Below are 23,493 nucleotides of genomic sequence, written 5' to 3' on the forward strand. Positions count from 1 at the left end.
GCTTGTATTCTTAAGAACAATCACATTAAATATTTTTATGTCCTGAACATTATAATGAATTTTCACTTCAAGTATTTGAAAGTACATACAAAGCTATATGCAATAAACATTTTGAATGGACTGTTTAATCTTGTTATGGCAGTTGGAGAAAATTCTGAGGTGAAAAGGAGCAGTTATAGTAAGATGTAAAAAATTTCTGCTGGTTTTTCTTAACATACATCTATTATTAACAGCCTTTATGGTAGATGTCACTGCTGTACTGTTTTTATCTTGAAATCTCACACATAGGAACTTCCACCATTAACGTATTCCTTTCCAGAATCCTTAATGACCATGGATCCAATTTGCTCTAAAGGACTAGCACAGCTGCTAAGATTCAGATCTCCATTAAACAAGTGTTATAATAACCATCTAATAAACAGTCTTAAAATGTAATGCTGACTTTAATTCACAAACCAAACAGTGGATTCCTATAGCAGCTTTGAAATATGAAGAATAAAAAAGGAGTCAAGAGATAATACTGGAATACTATTTTATTTCCTCCCCTCCTGTAAAATGGCTTGTACTTCCAAAACATACAATAGTTAAATTATGTTAATATTCATTCACACTGTTGTACAAAAGGCCAATTTCACAAATATAATTCAGAACATTAACAGCTGATAACTCTGAAGTCAATATTGCCATTTCATCTTTCAAGTGGATTTGTCCAAAATAAGATGTCTAGGAATGGTTTTGATTAATGAGTTCCATCTCTGCTCCTTACAATTTAGTCTTATTAGGCAATGTATTACCTAACATAGGAAATATATTACATTAATAAAAATAAGTTGGATAATTATTTAAATAACTTATTTTACCAAGACGGGTTTCTTGCATATTTGTTTTACCAAGCCTGATCAACAGCTAGACAAGTTTCAATATGCTGTTCCTATAAAGCTAAGACTGAGGTGTTTTTTTTAGTAAGACGCCAAATGAGTGTTTGTTCATTACTAATATTCCTCTCCCAACTTCTAAATTGACAATCTTGATTATATTTTAGGGCAGTAGTGGAAAATGTGGCTGAGCTACAACTTGTATTATCCCTCTCCACTATAGATGTGGACTGATTAAAGCATTGTATGTTGTTGTTAGCTGTGAAGCCGTGTCCGACCCATCGCGACCCCATGGACAATATTCCTCCAGGCCTTCCTGTCCTCTACCATCTTCTGGAGTCCATTTAAGCTCACACCCACTGCTTCAGTGACTCCATCCAGCCACCTCATTCTCTGTCGTCCCTTTCTTCTATTGCCCTCAATCTTTCCCAGCATTAGGCTCTTCAAAGCATCATATAGTAACAGATAATAGTGAGCTGATGATACCATTTAAGAGAGACCCAGATTCCTATCAAGATTCCAGGGAACACTGTTTTCATGGGACAGAATGCCCCAAAGCCTGGCTAGCACACAAACCAATCAATATAGACTGGTTGCTTTCAGTAGTTATTTCTAAGTGAAGAGGGTTATCAGGAAACTTGTAATTAGATAAATTCAACATATTGAAATAAGGTATAAAAGGGTCTCCAAATCTAAAGTATCACTATACAGGTACCTAATATGTGTAACTGAAATTTGTTTTTGATTTTAATTTTATGGAATAAACCAACAATATACATTTTGCCTATTCCAAATCATTTAAAGATATAGGACTTAGAATCATTTAAGACTCTAAGGTTACTATAATGGTTGCCTGCATAGAATGAATTTTCTCTAGGCATGCGCAAACTGTTCCATGCATGGAACTGTGTTGGGTAGCCAGTATTCAAAGTGAACCATGCATGCTTGGTAATCTTTGGACTATACAGTATATAGAACAAAACAATGTGGTTCTACACAGTAGTTTGTGGAAGAGCAGGAGGGAGATTGGAGGCAGGCAGGCTGCTGGAGTATGACACCCAGAGCTATTAGAAGAGGGCCTTACACTACTCATGTCATATCATCATTCCTGGATCTTTATGGGTTCCTTCTAGTGTTGTTTCATCCAAAATCCAGAACAATGAACACTTTCAAACGACGTATTTTCTATTTCACACTTATCTGAGGTTTGATCTGATTTTGGTATCATTTGTTACTTGCCCATTTTCAGGTTCTTAAAACTATTTTTTAGTAAGTCACCATTTTGTAAGAATACAGGCCCAGATTCAATCCATTACACACCTACTCAAAGTATTTTTAACACTGGGAGTTTGAAAAAGACATCCAGAAATGTCAAAACTACTGTAAATAAGACTGTGTATTTGAAATAAATATTATTGACTACTGATATTCACATGGAAGGGAACCAGTGAAAAATATTTTTTTCTTCTGAACAACTTCTTGGTAATTATCCCAGCTGCTGATGCAATCTTTCATCAGTCATATTTTCACTTTGAGTCCGGGCAGGAATTAATCCTCATCACTTACCAGACATATCCCAATTGTTATTAAAATAACATAATGCCAATAACAATACTTAAATCACATGTTCCACATGTCCTACTTATCAAGCACTGCCTCCTTTTATGTCCTCTAGTTCTTGTATCGTCTGTGCTTACTAGATGTACCCACTAAAACTATAAGATGCCCTCAGTGAAGAGAAGATTTTTTTTGTTTTTGTGTAAGACATCTCAGCAACCTAGGTTGTTTTATTAAATAACAGCTTTCTAATTAATTAAAAATATCACCTTAAGAACAATTTAGGACTATTAAGATCTTTGTTAATGAAAGAAATTTACTATCCTATTTCAATGTTTCAGAGATATTTGATCATAGAATTAACCTATCATTTTTTAAAATAATTTTTGAAATGAATGCTAAGTTAGATGGACAACTATCAATTTCTCCAATCAGATTCAGATCTGTAAAAGCACATGTACTGGAAGGAATCATCTGAATTTGCTTGAAGCAATCTCCATGGAACAGGCTGCCATCTTAAATCCATCACAGGGAACTAAATGGCTTAACATTCATAATCTCTTTATAGATATTAACTGTTCCTGTGCCATTGCCTGGAAACTATAAGTTATAAGCATAAACAAGAAAATGGATGCACAACTCAAATATCTGAAGTCATTGAGACAGTAATGAATTAGTGTAGTAAAAATGGATAATCACTTTGCTTTTAGTGCAAATCGCACAGGCAAATCCATCAGCTGACAATTATTGCTGTTATGGAACAATGAATCCTTTCAATGGCATAAAAAAATCTGAGGTTTTACAATTTCTAAACTGGCACTATTTAATGACCCATGGTCTGATAACTATATATGCATATAATAAAATGTTCTTATTTACTTAACAAAAGGGAGGACAAACAGATATCTTGACACACCTAGAAGCATCAGATTTAATAACTTGTTTTAGGATAAAAGTTCCAATTTATTTCAAAATATATAAATTTGTAAGTTTTAATTTAGAGAAAACACATTGGAAAGCTTCTTCACATAGATGAATTTAAGATATCTCAAGCAAATGTATTTCAAATGTATTTTTGTATTTGCAATTTGCTTGACAGGGATTCTTAAAAACCTCATAAAATTTCATAAAAATCTATCATACTTTTTCCTGAAATGCAAATTGCAGGGACAACTAAGACTTCAGAAAGTCTGCTGTTTATAAAGAACAAAGTACACCAGCAATGAAATAAACAATTATTGAGTTCTAGAGCAGAGAAGCTAACACAAAAACACAGAAATATTTCCTCACTGAATTAAGAGGAGAAATTATCCAGAGACTGACAAGATTCTCAGTTAATATTTTATATAGACATTAGTGGATCTCCCAACACAGGTTAGCGTGATTTGCATTGACTTTTGAATAAATATTTTTCAAGGTGTACTTGGCTATTGGAAGAAGCAGGGAAGAAAAAGTTTGCACATGCTTCAAGAATTTCAAATTCATTTTATAGGGCAAATTTTCTCAACCTGGCATTCTTCAGAAGTATCAGAACTACAATTTCCAAAAATCTTTGTAACCTGAAGGACTGAGAATTCTAGGTTTAACCCCCAACACACCTAAAAGCATCAGATTTAATAACTCGTTTTAGGATAAAAACTCCAATTTATTTCAAAATATATAAATTTGTAAGTTTTAATTTAGAGGAAACACATCTCAAGCAATTCCTGTATATACTTTGAATCTATGTGCAACTGAGTGGGGTGGGATGTTGACATCATGCAAGTATTAAAACAAAAGCATATCAACTTCCCCAAACATATCAGACTCCTTCTTAAAAAAGTACCAAAATATTTCTAAACTACTCCATGACCAAGGAATGAGTCAAAATCTCTCAATCTAACGTTAAGAAATTACAGAAAAAGGTTGTTGATAGCAAGCACCACTGCAAACATTCCAAAAGGTGCACAGAAAATTTTGAGGAGTTATATTGATTGAGTTTGCATGACACATGAAATTCTAAAGTACTTAACCACATTTTAGTTTGGTTTTGTGCAATTTAGTCTGTGTTACCACTTTCAGGTGAGCCCTATATACCCATAGAGTTAGGTGAAGCATGTCACACAAATATGTCTATTTAAGTAAAATATAGACTGAAAATGACTGATTGAAAGAGTACACTAACAAATTCATAGCTCTTTGGGGAAAAGTTCAACATGAAATGAGAGTCATTTAAAACAAGCAAAAAAGCCACTTAGTGGCTTGCTTTGCAATAGAGTTGGCTTGTTCTTACAAATGCACACAATTTTCAATGCTCCCTTTCACCACTTCAACCTGGAATCCAAAATAAATATTTTCTATCCTTGACTGGCAAGCCTGAGGCACTGAAGAACTATCATTGGATGGTTTAGATTGGAAAGAATGAAACAAGAATTACATTTCAGAGGAAGAACATGAACATGTAGATTACAGGCTTATTATAAGCAAAAAAAATATTTTCCTGTATGAAGAATGACAGAGTTGTATAATATATGAGCCAATAAACAAAATTTAAAATAAGACACAAAGAACACTTTGAAGTAAGTTTGTACAAGAGTTTTAAATTCTATTCAGACAACATTGACAAAGAGACTGCTTCAGAAATCTTAACTTGTAGAAAATATTATTGCTGACAGAATTCAGGAGAACAATATCCAAAATAATTTTAAAAATTCCAAAAACTTAAGAGGAAGAGACTGAGAATGCTCTTTTAATGAATTATACTGGCAAATTGTATAGGGAATTTTTCATATAGCCAATAGAAGCCCTCTGAAACAGAAAGAGGAGCCAAATCAAATTCTGTAATGTATAGGGAAAAATGGGATTCAGAATTCCTTCCACGATGAGGAAATATGGGACTGTTTCTATACATGCTGCTCAGCTTACCAAAGGATTCAGAACTTCAGAATGAGTGGATTCATATGACCCATACAAAGAAGAAAAAATTCTGGAGCCACTTTCATTGCTGGAACAATTAGTATAGTATAGGATTTCTATATAACCTTGTATATGAAACGGTTAAACATGGCCACCATGTTTCTTTTTTCAGCTTTTAAAGTAACAAGGAGAATCATTTTTTTAAACTTTGATTTTATAGGATTTCACCAATTAACAGGAAGCCATTAAAAGGACTAAAAGTATCTATATTAAAAATAACAGCTAATCAAGATTTAAATTACATGTTTTATCATGAAATCAGAGCAAGGTGCTATCTCATTTAGAAGGCACTAAGACGAAATATTTTGAAAATAACTGGCTCTCCCAAACTATCACATGGGCTAGATAAGCTACAGAGTATGGTATTTGATGCAAAATACTGCAATAAGTAAAATCCTTTCAGACAAATGTTTCAAATTAAAAACAACTTTTTATACAGCATAAGCGTATTAAACATCAGCAAATAAAAACAAACATGCCAATGGGGGTGGACATGTGAAGTATTTAAATGGATAACTTACTATAAAGTATTAAGTTTTAACTATAAACAAGCCAATTCAAGTGTATGTGTGTATATGCATGTATGTTAATATATTAAAATCATGTAACTTATATATTTAAACAAAGGACATAGTAAACCAATAGACTTCTGCATTTTAACAAGTGATCCAAAATGCAAGATTTACTTCAAGATATGCAATTAATTTTGTTCTGGTAAGGACTAATTTTTCATGGCAATATGAAAAATTGAATAAATTTGATAGCATGAGTATAAAACAAAAAACAAAAGAAAAATGTAATTTCTATCACAAAACAACAATAAAGTACATGTAAAATTAATTCTCAAAATTAGCAGTAATTTGACCTATTTCCTATCCACCATTCCTCCCATGCTAAATCAAGAATTTCAAGTTACTTAAGATATGAATTGAACCTAAACATTTAAAAGGGCTTTTTTTCCAGATGCAATTTCTAAATTAAATTAATACTAGAAGAAAAGAAAAGAAAAATAGCAAATCAAAAATTAACAAGTCAACAGTATTATTAGAAAAGATTTGCACATTAAGGGAAAAATAAAAGAAGCAGGTGCTATAAAAGCACCTATTTTAAATTATTTCAAAAGGATTACCAAGAATTTAAACATGTGAATTATGCAGAATTTTCTGCAGTTGGTTAAGACTGAAGAGGGCGGCGTCAAACTGATGATAAGATCAAGGGCCATGTGTTTGTTATGTTCTACAAAAAATAATGCAAAATGTCCCACTGCTGTAGAAAGTGAAACTAGTGAAAAACCAGATTAATAACAAGTTGCTACATTTTCATTTGCTCACAGGTCCCAGACATGCAAGGGCAAATTAATACAAGTAAAAGCCAAAAGGCCGAATTAGAAAGAGATAAAACTGTTAAGATAGTATAAATAGGTAGATATGCATGAAAATTACAAACGACACCAGATGCAGAACTGAAAAAGACTTGTCAGACGTTGTGACTTAGAACCACTGAGTTTAAATGAGATACATTTAGCATCACTACACTGGTGAGAGAACCACTTTGCTTCAGGCCACGGTGCTGCAAGAACACCCTAAAAGAATTAGACCTAAGCAGGACCAACCGAGCAAGGAAGAACATGCAGGAAAGATTATTAGCGCATGGTAGAGCCAAAGATACTATGGAAAAAGAAAAACGGTTCATGTGCTATAATTGGCCTAATGCTAATCCTTACAGGACCATTCTATGCTGTGTTAATTTAGTAAAATACAGGGGCAGAATGATGGTACAGTCCCTGCTAGATAATACAAGTTTGCTCAGAAGAGGCATAAGCACAGAAAGAAATGCTCATTTGCATACACTGTCTTAAACTTAGATTGGATCAAATAACCTGTTCCTCAAACTTCCCCTATTAGTTTTACGAGCATTGTTTAACACAGGAACTTTTATATTAAGAAAAGAAAAATAACACAGGTGGTCACCCACAGCTAGAGATCCCCAACTTTCAAGTAACTATGTCTCTTGGACAGCTATATTAAACAACACTGCAGAATTTCATAATATTTTGTGCTATGTTGATAAGCCAACCTTTTATGTTCACTCTATGTTCAATGTATTAAGTGAATATTCACCTAGTTTTACTCAAACATTTGATGCATCCTCTTTGAGAATGAATTATTCAAGTTAACTATATTGCAAATTAAAAAGAGAGGACAAATTACATTCTGTATGCTTCTTTTAGATTGAAAAAATATGTGTTTTAAAGGCTTGTCATTCAAAATGTAGAAGAAAACATTTCTGTTAAAAAATCCAATATTAAAAAAATCATTAAGACACTGGTATTTTTCTTCTAATCTTAAAAATCTTACAAATATACTACAGCTTAACCAAGAAAAAATGTCATCATGAGCATGCTGCTGTTTAGCATGCAATGCCACTGATAACTGTTTGGTTCCAGATATCAAAATAACTTCAATTCCCCAGCTGCTAATCCCAAAGCCCTCATTAATAACAATCTTATTTTTAAAAAGGTAAAATCTAGAGTTAGTGGCAATTTTTTATCTTCACAGTAAATTGTTAACAAAGTGAGCTGTATAATGGTCATCTGTAAAATGGCATCATCAGTCAATTGGACCCTGAAAAATAAGTTTAATGCAGTTCTGGTCTCCAGTTAGCTGGGTAGCACAAAAAGGGCAGGCAGCATGGAATGCGTGAGTACCATGTGGCAATGGGATCTGAGACCAGTATTTGGCAGATTTTTCTGAGCATACATGCCCGCAAGGGGTGAAAGCATATGTTGGTGGACCAGCATCAACATAAAAGCCTGCTTCACACCCAAGCCAAAGAGGAACATAGGGACCAACAGTTCTGCACATAGGGCATTCACGCTCATTGGCTTCTGTATCACTGCGGTGTCCCCAGTTATGATAACCATGGACATGGCCACAGCTGAGGTAAGCCCACGGTTGTTTTTCTTCTACCACTTCTTTACGGTTAATGCTAGGAAAAGCCAGTGTATTCAGTCCCACAGGGCACTGGGGCCTTGCAGCATTGATTTCTTGTCGTAGAGCCTCAATGTGTTTTTGAGTTGGTGTGTGAAATAAGCCATCTGCTGTTCTCCACAAGAGAGAGGCCCCACATAGATCAATGAGAGAACCATCTTGTAGGATGTTGGTTTCATTTTCCACCTAAAACACCAGGCAGAAAAGAAGAATAATTTGCAATCAATTACTTTCGCAATGTTCCTCACACTTCTGGAAACAATGAAAGTTTCATTTTCCCCTTAATTTTTTTTTATTATGATGACCCATCCAGCCTTTTCTTTTTTTTCCTGTGTAGAACACTGAGACAATAGCATCAGAATAATAAATACCTGAATAAGAGCTAGAGCAATGGACAATTATTATTATTATTTATTATTTTAGCAGTCTTTTCTAACTTCTGCATACTTAAGAGGTGTGAGTTCATTGCTGAGCACATTTGATTTGTGCTTAGATTGTAAGCCGCCCTGAGTCTTCGGAGAAGGGCGGGATATAAATGGGATTAAAATAAAAAATAAAATAAAGCTACCAGAATTTCCTAGCCAACACAATTCCCAATATCCATATTCATCTGATTTATAAGCTGCCCCCATTACCCAAGTCTAATAATTAGTCACAAACATATCCAAATAATAAAACAAATAGAAAAATGCTTGCCTAAGTGCCTGTTGATAGAGCCACATTCCAAGGCTTGCATAAACAACAACAGTGCTATGGCTGCGTGGACTTTGGAGGAGTGAATAGGTGATATTATCTCATATGGGGCAGATAGAGCTACAGGAAAGCACTGAGATCTGACAGCATTTGAATGATGGCACCTGAAGCATCCCACTAATTTTATAGGATGGGCAAACACAAATGGAAGAGGTGTTTCCATAGATCATCAGGCCTCAAGCCACAAAGAACTTTTTACACCCACTTCTTGTTTAGCAATTTCAGTTAGCAACCATTTGCAATATGATAGTAATCAGAATCATTTTCTAGCCAATGCAGCATTTACTATCAAATTCATGCCCTGACAACACATAGAGAAATGAGTAGCTATACAACTTTATCTGACTGACATGTCAGCAATCAATGATCTTCATGGAGTTTCTCTCTCTCTCAGGTGTTCACCATTTCTTTAACTTGGTGTTGGAATGTAACTCCATCACTAAATGAGGATTGGGTGTAAACAATGACCAGCACTTTGAATTCCATCTACTTACTAATTACCAACCAATATAGCTAGTGGAGCAGAAGTGAACCTAGAATGTTTCAAAGTATACCCATATCCACTCACAACTCCACAATCAGGGCCAAATGTGGCTACCAATTAGTCTTCAAGGGCAGCCCACATACAACACACTGCAACAGCCCAACTTTGTGTAGTGGCTCCCAATTCAAGAAAGATTCTAAGTATATCTTTATGTATCTTTGTGAGCTGCGATGATTTCCAGACTGTCTCTGGGTGCAACTCAAGGTGCTAGTTATCACCCACAAGACCCAAGGTAGTGTAATTTGCAGGATTCCTCGACTCTTATGGTCCCCATCCATTTCACCAGATCCAGCAGGTTAGGTATCCTCAAGGTCCCTTTTGTTAAGCTGGACTTCTTTCCCCACAAATCCCTGTGTGGCTTCTCATTCGGGAGGTAAAATGGTTCTGTTGTAAGATGGATTCGTGTTTATTTATCTTTGCAGAGTTTTTATGTTGTCTTGTTCTTTAAGCTTCTTTTCAATAATATTTACTGTTTGTTTAACTAAGAACCACTTTAATGTTCTTTAATGGTTAGAAATAATTTTAAATCATGTTTTTCATCATTAACTTACTAGCTTGCCTCTTTGTTGAGCAGATCTTGTTTCCCTTAGAGTATACACATCACCGCAGACTGAAATTTCTCGCCAAACACCAGGTTTAGATTCTTCAGTGAACCCTCCTTTAGGATGCATGACTAGAACGCCATTAGTTGTTAATCCATCCATGTGCCCATCTGGATTCTTCCATTTTGCTGCTTTTTCCTAAACAAAATGCCACAGCAAAAAAAATTAAAAAATATTCAGGCTTTCCACACTTGCATTACCAAGTGCCTAATACAGCCAAGTATTGGCAACCACATATCAGAGGATAAATAGAAGAACAAGAATACAGCTTGGAATCAAAAACAGATTATCAGTAACTTGGACTAAATGCTGTACAACTAAGTACTATTTTTGATAACAGGTTTTCTTTATCCATTTCAAATAGAAAATAAGTTTGTCTTAATTACGGCCCTTCCAATAGATCATATACAGCAGCTTTCTTTGGCTTTATCTGTAAAATACTTTAACATTTATTATGAGAGATGCAGAAATAAATAACAGTCAATAAATAATATGGAAGTGGAACTAATTATCTGGGATTAATAGGGAAAGGAAAAGGAGAAGATGAAGTCTATTTTGAGATATATAGCAATTAAAAAAAGAAACCGAATAGTGTTTTCAGAGAAAGAATGGACAAATTCTGGCCAAACATTCAAAGCAAGCACTGTCTGTATTAGTCAAACTCAGTTCTCATTTCTTGCTTCATTTTTTTTTACAAAAATAAAAATGCTTCTCCTTTGTACAACTATGATTGCTAAATGATCTTATTATATTGACTGCTTTCTTTGATTATTAACTCTACATAGAAACTAAACATATATAAGGTACTCTAAGTTGGCAGTGATGGGAGCAGCATATAAACATAGCAAAAAACAACAACAACCAGAGGAAGCAAACAAGCAGGCCAGCCAAGCCAGCAAACTATCTACTTCTATCTGAAGTTGTGGAGAATTGCTACTAGTTTAAAGTCCATAATATTGGATAAGACAATTCTAGAGCGCTCTTGCATGGGTTGCGTTTAAAGACCACCTGGAAGGTTCAACTGATGCAAAATGCAGCGACCCTGGTGCTCATGGGTGTTTGCTATTGGACACACATTATACCTATTTTGGAAACCTGCAATGGATTCCTATCAGCTTCTAAGTGCAACTTAAATTACTGGTTTTAATCTATAAAGCTTTCTATGGCTTGGTGTTCTGTTATCTTCCTGTCCGCATCTCTCTGAAATTAGCACAACCATTTTGATCATGCTGGGAGAAGCAATTGGTTGGTTCTCATTTTTGGTATTTCAAAGAGACTGAGGCCCAGTTGCACAGTTTTTACCACCAGCTCAACTCTCTGGACGTGCTTTTAGGAAGCTTCTTAAAACACAGTTTTTCTGGTGGTGTTTTGGGGGCTGATGCCAGATGCCTTTTGGAGGGTAGGTTTCTCTATTTCCACTGTTGGTTTTATTTTCATTTTTATTGCTGATAATGTGGTTGTTTATTGTTATTATTATTATTATTATTATTATTATTATTATTATTATTATTATTATTATTATTATTATTATTATTATTATGCATTTATATACCGCCCTTTCCCTGAGGACTCAGGGCGGTTTACAGGGAGTTAAAATCAACCATACAAAAGTTAAAAAACCAATTTAAAAAAGATTAAACCAACCCTGTACAATTAAAACCCCCAATTAAAATAAATTTCTCCTCAGCCTGGGCTCGAGAGCTCAAAGAGCCAGGTCTTTATACATATATAAAAGTATGACTATTCTCAGAACTCTTTATTCCTATTTTTATAAAATAAATTGATTTGCAGGAAACAGTCATCACTCTGAGAGAAGCTATTATATGAAGCAGCCTTTCATTATATGACACACAGGTCATGTCCTGACTTATATGAAAATTTGATATACTCACCCCAAGAAATATGTTTTTGGAAGAGTCAAATCCTGCAGCAAAAATTCTGGCTGTGTACGGTGCATTCCGGTCACAGACAATACGGCATGCAAACCTGGAAATAGTACTTTGGGTGATCTGAGTTTCATCACTGTTTTGGCTGCCTGAAATTGTATCTGTCACAACAAAATCTATGGGGCTCTCTGTTGATCTGCCAACCTGAAAGAGTTAATAGTATATAAACAAGAAATCCCATAAGTGAAGTCCTGTGAACAAAACAAGCGAACAGTTTAACTGTTCTTCACAAGCCCTCCCCACTAGAAATGGGCATAGTTTAGGTCAGTGTTTCTCAACCTTGGCAACTTTAAGATATGTGGACTTCATCTCCCAGGATTCTCTATCCAGCATGGGGAATGCTGCTTCAGGATGCAGAACATCTTATAGTCCAAGGGTAGGCAACCTTGGCTCTTTTAAGACTCGTGGACTTGAATTCTCAGAATTCCTGAGCCAGCATGGCTGGCTCAGGAATTCTGGGAGTTGAAAGTCCACAAGTCTTAAAACAGCCAAGGTTGCCTACCCCTGTTATAGTCAATCACAGTTTGAAGGATCTGAGGTAACAGAATTTTCTGCCTGAGGCTTGAAAATTACAGGTAGTCCTTCACTTACAACAATTCATCTAGTGACTGTTCAAAGTTACAATGGCACTGAAAAAGTGACATATGGCTGTTTTTCACACTTATAACCATTGCATGCCCACAGTCATGTGATCAAAATTCAGATGCTTGGCGACTGGCTCATATTTCTGACAACTGCAATGTCTTGGGGTCATGTGATCCCCTTTTGCAACCATCTGACAAGCAAACTCAATGGAGAAGCCGTATTCACTTAACAGCCATGTTACTAACTTAACAGCTGCAGTGATTCACTTAACAGCTGTATCAAGAAAGGTTGTAAAATGGGGCAAAATTCACAACTGTTTCACTTTGCAACAGAAATTTTGAGCTCAATTGTGGTCGTAAGTCGAGGACTACCTGTGTTACATTCAGGTTAACACTACACTAGATGTACTGTTACATGCACTCAGGAATTTCTTAATTTTCACAATAAATATCGCTTACCAGAAAATATCTCTACAGATAGTCCTCAACTTATGACCATTCATTTAATGCCAGTTTGAATTGATGATGGCCTTGGAAATTATGCAAAACTTTGCATGCAGACACACACACACACACATGTCAAATGACCAGAGTCTGGGTGCTCGGCAACCTCTTTGCATTTATGACAAGTTGCCAAGCACCCCATAATTGTGTGATCATCATCTGCCATCTCTACTGGCTTCCCCAGAAAGTCAATGGGGAAGCTGCCTGGGAATGTTCAAGCTGCTGCCACTTGTTCAGAAGATTCCCTGTAGTCTCTGGAGGGTGGCTGAAAGAACTCCCTGTCAAAAGATTTCAGCTCCATGCCTGCTTGGATTTCAGCAGAGCGCTCTTTCAGTCAAACCCCCCCCCCCCCGATAGAAAGAACTCCCTGCTGAAAAATTTGAGCTCTGCCCAGCTTGGGTATTGGCAGGCTCCAACATCCAAGCAGGCATAGAGCTCAAATTCTTCAAGCAGGGAGCCTTTTCAGCCAGCCCCCAAAAATGAGAGGCAGCCAAACTCCAGGCATGATTTTCAGCCCCTGAATGGAGAGGCAGCATGAAAAGGTAGGGAGTGCAGAGTGCCTCAGGAAGGTGAGAAAGTCTCTGGGAAGACCAGTGCAGGCCCCCATGCGAGGACCTCTCCACTCAGGGGCCAAAAATCATGCTTGGAATTTAGCAGGGAAGATTTTCTACTCCTGAGCAGAGAAGCACTCATGTGCAGCCTGTACCTTACAAGGTCTGCTCCAACCCTCTGAGGCACCCTGCATGCCTTTCCCAAGACTCATGTCTGCTTAACAGTCTGAGATTGCTTAACAACAACCACTAGGAGCAAAACAACCACATGACATCTCTCTTAACCACTGAGGACCCTTGTATTGCCTATGTGCGATTCCTCAAAAATGTTTGCCCCATCATGTTTTATTTAAGAACATGCTATTATGGTATATTACAGTGGAATTGTGGAAACCTTTTGGGAAAAGTGTATTTTTGAGGTTTGATGGCTAATAATACATTTGGGGGGGGGAGTAGTACCATAAAATTATATATCAATGGAAAGATAATTTAATCAAGAATGTAATGCAACAAAGTTTGTTCAATTATCTGTATTCTATGAAAAGTTATAGCCAAATAACCAGAAAAAGGAAACACAACTTGCTTAGGTTGATATCAGGTAGCTTTCCTTCATCTGATTGTAGCCTATGAACATGAGTGTTTAGAGAGCCAATCAGGTGTCATCTTGTTTAGGCAATGAGCCAATCAGATCACAGTAGGATTCAGTTACTGATGTCATGTACTGAAGCTGAGAGGAGGACATTTGTCAATGTTTTATGTGATCGCTATCAAGTTGGTTGGGGTTTTTTTGTGTTCTTTCATTTAGTGAGCTTGTAAAACTTAATAACATTAAAGTAATGGTGCAAAGAGTTGACTGGTTGCCCAGAAAGCGATGTAAAATAGTATTATTAAGTGAACAAGGCTACAGTTATAAAGAAATTAGAAGAAAAATTGGTGGAAACTTAACCAAAGGTGGCATTTCTACTGTACAATTTTCCCAAAAGGTTTCCACAATTTTGGCCACTTACTGTAGATTTTGATATCCTGGACTTGAATCAATAAACTTGCTACAAAAGTATGAAATATCTAAAGCCCACATACACTTTCCAAAATATGTGCCTCAACTGTTTTTTAATGTAATGTTCATAGAATAGTGCCACAGGTGCAATTATTATCTAGAAATTTTATGTGTTTTGATTTTTTTTCTTTTCTTTAGTAGAGGACTCCAATCAACATATACAATGCTCCATAGTCCCCCCCCATCCCCCCCCCAAACAACCATTCTGGAATACAATTTGGTCTGAGAAATTGCTTTATGAAGTATTACTATCTAGATCCATTTTTAAAAAATTCACATAAGCAATTCTCTGGGTAAAGTAGCTTATTAGGTTACAGGAAAACATATTGTTTGCTAACAGGCAGGAAGGAGGGGACAATCCCCTCCTATCTGTAGCCAACATAGAAATTCAGGATATTTTTTAACGGCCTTCTGTCAAGCAAATTGGTGAAAAGGGGGAACAATCTGTCCCTCTCCATTAGCCTATTACATTTCCATGCTAATTATTGAGGAAGAGGCTTCCTGTCCTAGCATGGAAATAAAGTGCACTGGCAAAGAGGGGATTGGAGCAATCCAATCTGTTCATTTGCCTCAAAGCAATTCCTGGTTGTCCAGGCTACCAAAGAAGACTTAAATACCAGGCTGTATCAGATAGTTGCCATAGTGAATATATGTCGCTCAGGGCTGAGTTGCTGGGTTCTTGGCATTCTCTGTGCTTGCTTTTCTTCCTGCAGACATTTCATTACCAAGCTAGGTAACATTTTCAGTGCACAGGGAAGTGGAGATTACTGATTGTGTAGATGAGGTAGCTTGTCCTACCAGCCTTGATTGAGGCATTGCTTCTTCCTGGATTGCTTCTGAGTTAGATATTGTTTCTTCTTTGATTGTTCTTGTTTGCCTGGTGTGGTTCAGGTTTACATGGGTAAACTACTAACAACTACCTCAAACCTATAATTTCAGCAAGCATAATCACTCTCAGAAAGTCCAAGCTGGTTCAGCACTGCTTATCTTGTGGTATAAACAGTTACATTTTTTACATTCTAGAGTCAATGTATAGGAAGCATTTAATTGCTGAACAATAGTGAAGACAAGGAGATACGACACGATTAATTCCTACATGAGAGACCTTCTCATATGAAACCAGTCTCAGCTTTTCAAAAAACAAATAGAATATCAGTTTAACAAATATCACTACATGTTCTGGCTTGGAAAATCACTGAAGTAAGAAAAATCATCAAAGGAAAAATTGAATTAATCTACTTCCAAACAAATCTTGAAAATTAACTAAGGCCTTTCCAAATGGAGTGGGGAGTTGAGGCACTTCTGTGAATCTGTTATACTGAACATGATGTACATAGTACATGGACATACTTTCAAAATAATTTTGAGAAGATCAAAACATAAACAATGCAGCTACCACTAGTTCTTACTGAGAGAACTTGCAAAAATGCCTGAATAAGATCCATCCAAGTTCAGGAATATTATTCTAAGGCACTACTCATGTATCAACCAACTAATTTTCAAAAGCATGCTCCATTAAGTATTAATTGTTCATAAGATCTGCTATAAAAGGATGTTTTAAATATTCCACATGAAAAACTTTTCAGTGACAGAAAATACATAGAACTGCAGTTACATATCACTATCATGAAAATATTTTGTTGCATGCATTTAAGCTAGGAAACCACACAACTGACCACAGATTCCTAGTGTACATTCATGTAACTAGTAAGATAACTCTTTTGCAATCTATACATAAACTATACTTTTCTGTACAAAGCCATAAACTGGACAGAGAAGCAATTAACATTCTTCTTCAGCAGTTGTAATACTTTTAATTATACAGATTATTTCATACCAACTTTGGAAAATCTGAGAACAATGCAATACTAGGATCAATGGCTATTAGCCTTAAAGGCAGTGTAACTGCCTCTAAAGGCCATCTACTAAGAGGCAAGTAGGCTTCCTCGTGTAGTTGATTGGCCCTATGAGAACTAATTGCTGGATTAGATGGGTCTGGGGTCAGATCCAGCAGGGTAGCATGTATGTTCTTAATATAAAAGACAGAGACAGGGCAGAGCGTAAAAGCTTGCTGAGAATTACTTTTCATATGACAAATTTCCAAACCCAAAGGACACATATGATACATTAAAATATCTAGGAAGTCTATTTTATGATACCACAAGCAACTACTTTTATGTAATGTTAGTACACTTACCTGAAACATATCAGTATCTTTATCATGTGTATATTCTACTACAACGGTCTGATTTCGTGACAACGTGTAGGAGATACTGTGTTGGCCCTTACAACTGATAGCCTGTAGAATAAAACATTCTCTGCTTTATTTAAATAACATTTCTGCCAGAGAAAGAACAGTATAAACACACTTGTAAATGCACTTACAAACATGACTATATGCTTCAAATTGAGTTTTAATTTTCTGTACAGTACACCATATACTGCAATTATTAAGTTTAATCATAACAAATTAAATAAAAATATTTTTTGGGAAACCAAGAATAATCTCCATGTAAGATATAATCATTTATGAGTTTCTGAATGGGACAGGAGGTAGAAAATACTGAGATCTACACTTCATTTTAAAAAAAAGCATTATCTGCTTCACAAACTCAGGAAAACAAAGTGCCTTCCTCTATTTCAGTTCTTCTGTTTTTTGTTTCGTATCTTTTACATTGGAAATACTGCTTGATGAAAATTTTCTAGAGGAAATTGATATTTTTATATGAAAACCTATTTTACAGATGTATTCAACATTTTATTTCAGTTTTTAAACCCTAGTACTACAACACAGTATTTGCTGTTACAAGAAACATTATAGATCCATTTCTTCTTTTTACTCTGTGGTCAGCATGACTATACACCAAGGCGCATGGAACGCTATTACTGCCCACCAAAGTGGTACCTATTTATCTATTTGCATTAGTATGCTTTCAAACTGCTACATGGGCAGGAGCTGGGGCAAGTAGCAGGAGCTCACTCCATCACACGGTACTTTGGTCTTGAACCCAGGCTGATCCATCACACTCCCATGTTTAGGTATATTGATTACATGTATTATTATTTAAATACCACTTCTCAAATTAAACATTAATTTTACTGTGATTAACAATAATAAATCGGTGGATAGTATTTTTAAATGTTCCTATTTTGTTAAGACTCCATTTATTAGATACCGGTATATCTTTTTGAATACCATATGTATACCTGTCCATACACACACACAGTCGTTTTGTTTCAGACAACAGAAATCTGGGAAGATTCAAACCACACAGAAAATGCATTCTGAGTAATTATGTCATGTTTTAATACCTCTATAACCTGTAAATTAAATTAAACCTTTTCATGGGTGAAATACAACAAAACTAATTTACAGTTTATAGTTAGAACATCTCTCATTCTTTACAAGAGTTGTAAATTAACAATAATAAGAGCTTTTTATCAGAAAGACTTTTAACACACAGGGTATTGCAAGGGGCATTAAAAAAATCAAGATGGCACCTTGAATCATGGGACAACTCTGCCCCATGTATCATAATTGTCATATGAACTTTTTGACATATACCCCCCCCAAATCATCCAGCTCTATGGATGCCTCTATATACTACTAAATATCCATGCTACTAAAATTCTCATTATGGGCGAGATGGACAGCATACATGTTGAATAAATAAAAATAAAATGATCTTTAACTGAGTGAAACGGTGCCTCATAGAGCAACAATTTTTGAACCAAGGAAAGTCAAATGGGTTAACATACAGAATGTGACCGAAATCTGCTGCAGTCATGTGATCATTTTCAACTTTTCATGATAGTTTCCCAGCAGGTTTTGTAATCCCTCACTTCTTCCCCCACCCAGCAAGAAGTAAGGAAACAAGGGAACTCAGTGGAAAAGGTGACAAGAAGTCAGAAGTTGGTTCTGCTCCCGCTGCTTTTTTGCCTACCTATGACATTCATTTTCTGTTTAGATGAGGAAATATCGCTGAAATGATGAGCCAACGTGGGTTGTCTAGTATATTATACAACCAAAGTCCAAAGCTTGCATTTAACTGGTATTCCAAACAGAATAACCTGTCAGAAAAAAACCTTGCCATAGGAGCAACTAAGAAATACAAACTAAGGAACAAATGTTTCCCATTATTCTAAGAGTGCAACTTCCAACTGACTGACAGTCATACTAGACTCTGTGCAGCATATCAAAGGCAACATTCCAAAAGTGGATGGAGCCAGTCCATGTTGGGTTTTATTATGTAACAAGAAACATTTTAAATTGTTTTTGTAGGATTTTATTAATAATTTGTGTTTGGAACTCTGTATTTTGATATGGCCTATGGGCTAATCAATAAACTAAACTATAGAACTATGTAACAAGAAAGAAGATGTGTAAAAGATACTAATAAACTGCCTAGTCATATTTATCTATGTAGATTCTCAGTCATCCAGGTCATGGCCATCTCAAAGATGCTTTTTCAAAAGGCAACTGGACTATGTTTTTTCCCTTGAGGAAGAAAAAGAAATTTTGTTTCTCATCCAAGAAGCTTCATCAGTTCTGGCTGATGAAACGTCATCTTCTTCTTCAAGGGAAAAAAAATAGTCCAATTGCCTTTTAAAAAAGTATCTTTGAGACTGCCTAGTCATATAGGTAAACTATTTTAATTATTCTGTAAGTATTAAAACTTACCAAAGCTTCAAGTGGGTAAGATATAATTTCCACTAAAATAAAGAAAAAATGTCCCTTATGCTCCTCTTGCTCAGAATTCTATCCTTAAAACACAAATAAAAGAGCTGATTTCAACAGGTGAGCTAAATATGTTTATATAAATCAATTATAAAGCTGGATATATATCTGAAAGGGACGCGGTGGCTCAGTGGGTTAGGACGCTGAGCCTGTCGATCAGAAGGTCGGCAGTTTGGCGGGTCGAATCCCAAGTGCCGCGTAACGGAGTGAGCGCCTGTTACTCGTCCCAGCTTTTGCAAACCTAGCAGTTCGAAAGCACGTAAAAATGCAAGTAGAAAAATAGGGACCACTACGGTGGGAAGGTAACAGCGTTCCGTGCGCCTTTGGCATCCAGTCATGCCGGCCACATGACCACAGAGACGTCCTCAGACAAGTGCTGGCTCTTTGGCTTTGAAACGGAGATGAACACCGGCCCCTAAAGTCGGAAATGACTAGCACGCATGTGCAGGGGAACCTTTACCTTTACCTATATATCTGAATGTTCACATACAGTTTTCTACATCTGCTAATTTCCTCATTTTAAATGGCATAATTATTTTTTATTTTAATTATTTCTTTTATATTGTGCTTTTATGTCCTGTAAGCCGCCTTGAGTCACCATGTGTGAATAGGCGGCAATATAAATTTTCTACATAAATAAATAATCTCCTAAATATCTCTTAAATTCAGTCTACCACATGCTTAGCCACTGATAGGTAATGTTTAACAAATATTTGTTCTGCAGATATGCTTAAGAATCCAGGTACAACTGAAAAACATTCAGCCATTTCCAGACAAATAACTAGAATTAAGGATATGTTTGAAAGGTTATTTGGAAATAGTTGATTACAGACTACAAGCTAACCCCAGCTTCATAGTTTGGAATTCTGAAATATCCTTTAGCAACCCTCTTTAAGTTCTATTTTCTACTAGGCAAATTATACATATGTTCCTCCCACATAGATACAGGGTGTCCTTAGTTTGTAATTACAGAAAATTAATGTCCTGTGTTTTTAAAACAACTATTCATTTAGTACTACTTGTACTTAATCTTATTTCACTGAAACCATTTGTACAATTCAAAAAGCACATTCATAGGAATTTGGTGCCTTTATCAAGTTTCTTTCAACATTTCTTTCTAAACACAAAACATTAAAGGGCCTACGAGCCAGATAATTCATTATTCTTGATGATTAAATTACCATTCTTTAAAATGGAAGTTCAGTAGCTATTAAGAAGAAAACAAAAAAGAATTATTCATAGCTTTATAAGGAGTTCCAGTTATCTTCTATAAATATATAGAAAGCTTTTAGTGTTCGAATAGTATCAGGACAGGTGCAGAAACCAGAACCTAACAAATAAGCAAAGCTAACAAACTTTTTTTTGTTATTATATGGACCCTAGCCAATTCCTGCTAGCTTACCTACATCCCAAACTGAATATAGAAGATGCAAAAAGCCTTGCACCTCATATAAGTTAAGCATACAAGTTATGCCTCTATCCTACATTACTTGGCAAAGTATATTGCTGCTTGCCAACTCCTGCTCTGATCACAGAATGGAGAAAGTATGAACATTGCATAGCTAGTAGGGATATTAACACCTCATTTACAGAAATAATATTATTTACTTTGTTTTCTATCTCTGTCTCTGCTTTTGATTATTTATCTCTATGTATCAATTGAAAAGAAGAGCCAGTATAGTGTTAAGACATCAGGCTACAAACCAGGAGACTGAATTACAGTCCTGTATTAGGTTCATAGTGAGCTGAATGACCTTAGGCCAGTTACTTTCTCGCAGCCCTGAAAAGAAGGCAATGGTAAACCACTTCTGAAATCTTGCCAAGAAAATTGCAGGAACTAGTCCGGACAGTTCCCAGGAGTCAGGACAGACTGAAAGACACAAATATCCAAAAAACACCACCATACTTTAAAGAAGTATTGCTGTATTTCCTAGCAATGCTTAATGCTTAGCAAAAGTTTAGGGTGCTAAAAAGATAGGAGTGTCACACCGCCTTTTTACCGAATTATGAAAATCACAATGGGAGATAATGCTACACACAGTATTAGAGAAAATACTACACTGATTTATGTTGGAGTTACATATTGGTCCCTAATTCTCACTACAGCAAGTATTGAAACTACAAGGCAACTTTAGGAAATACATTATTTTCCTTGTGGGATAATATATTATGCTTTAGACTTGTCTCATTCAATTATTATAAGAACTATTGAGATAACATTCCAAAAGTGTTATGTTAATACTCTGCATCATAAATAGCATTCTTTAAATTATAAGTTACTAAAATGCAAATATCTCCCTAAAAAAAAGACAGCGAAAGGTTTATTTAAATTTACAAATGACCACTGAAAAAGAAAAACCACAAGTACAGTTTGCCAACTTGTTCTCTCCTTCGCTATGGCTTCTTTGTAACATCTGAATGGAGGAAAACAGCTAGGTGTAATTACAAGCAATGTAGAGGACAATGAAACACGAACTAGAGTATATGTTATCTTAAAAAAACAGCACCTGCTTTGATCTTACAGTCTAGAGATGTTTCAGACCAAATGGCAGCATAATAAATACTTTGCCGGTCTGCTGTCAACATTACAGGTGCTATAGTGGAATGGACTCCTGCAGCATCTAGAATAAGGAGCTTGCTAATTCTTTCTGTGGCTGATGTGAAGCCTTCCTTAGGCAACCTGTTATATAGAAATAAACTCTTTGCCTTAAAGGAATGCATGTAAGCTACATAGTGAATGCCCAGGAAGTGCATAGATAATTCTAAAGGTAATACTGGAGCAGGAAAAAAGGTGTACAAAATAAAATATTGATTGAAATGAACAAAACTGAAAATCTTTAGGAAGGCAAATATACTAACATACTTGTGCAAAATAGCATACAGTAAATAACATAAAGTTTGTGCAAAATAACGTACAGCATATCTACCGGTAATTAGAATGCTGCCTAACTTGCCTGAAGCACCAAGATATTGCCAAGAGAAAACAGACGTCCCTAGTGAAATATGGCACACTTCAGAAGTAGCTAAACACACAAAGGATCTATCCATTAAAACAGAAAAAAAAACTTATACATACTGGTAAATAAGACAGGCAGAATTCCTTGATACCTCATAAAACTGTTCTATTAGGAAGGGAATCAATTTATAAACAAAACCTGAAATCTTATGTGAAGTTGGATATATTCTCATACTAATCAAAGTGACACCATGTATCCCAAATGTTGAAGATTATGAATGCAGAGAAACAAATCTGTAAATAGTCATAAAAATGAAGTGACTGATATAGAGACTTTCCACTAGAAAAAAAAAAGACTTTGCAGGGAGTCCATTATGTCCCCACGAAATAGAGTTTACATTAACAGCAAATGAGACATTTTGAGATCCAGAGCTGAGAAATGAATGAAGAATCAGTGTATTATACACACTGAAAAGCAGTTACTCTTATAAGGGTACAGAAGTAACCAAATTACGCAATACAGAAAAATCTGTCATTCTTGGATACACAGATAAACTACACTGACTTTTTCCCCCTGAACAATAAAATGATTGTTCTGTTCTCATCTGTTCCAGACAAATTTAAGACATGTTCTTACAGTTATAGATAGAACTGTATTCTAACAATTACAGGATCAGAACTTATAGGTCATATTATACTGCAGGACAAGAAAGGATAACAGCTAGACTAAAATATTATTGAAATTGATTTTATTAATGAAATAAGTTGATAGAAATCAATAATTGGGGGGGGGAATGAAACACTGTCAGTGCAAATCAACCATACACCAATTTCCTATTATGGCAGTATAAAGAACACTTCATGGGCTTCTGGTTGCTTTT

General features: G+C 35.6%; 1 protein-coding gene across 1 annotated transcript in view; it reads right to left on the bottom strand.

The window, feature by feature from the left end:
* Positions 1 to 321: 321 nt before the first annotated feature.
* Positions 322 to 23,493, bottom strand: part of PELI2 (pellino E3 ubiquitin protein ligase family member 2) — a 52,512-nt gene continuing 29,340 nt past the window's right edge. The window contains exons 3-6 of the mRNA XM_083362408.1: positions 17,116 to 17,217; positions 12,169 to 12,366; positions 10,226 to 10,414; positions 322 to 8,563 (exon numbers count right to left, since the gene is read on the bottom strand). Of these exons, the coding sequence (XP_083218534.1) occupies positions 7,997 to 8,563; positions 10,226 to 10,414; positions 12,169 to 12,366; positions 17,116 to 17,217 (1,056 nt within the window). The 3' untranslated portion in view covers positions 322 to 7,996. The remainder of the gene's footprint in view (positions 8,564 to 10,225; positions 10,415 to 12,168; positions 12,367 to 17,115; positions 17,218 to 23,493) is intronic.

Source organism: Vipera ursinii (assembly GCF_947247035.1).
Source record: "Vipera ursinii genome assembly, chromosome: 1".
NCBI classification, from domain to species: Eukaryota; Metazoa; Chordata; class Lepidosauria; order Squamata; family Viperidae; genus Vipera; species Vipera ursinii.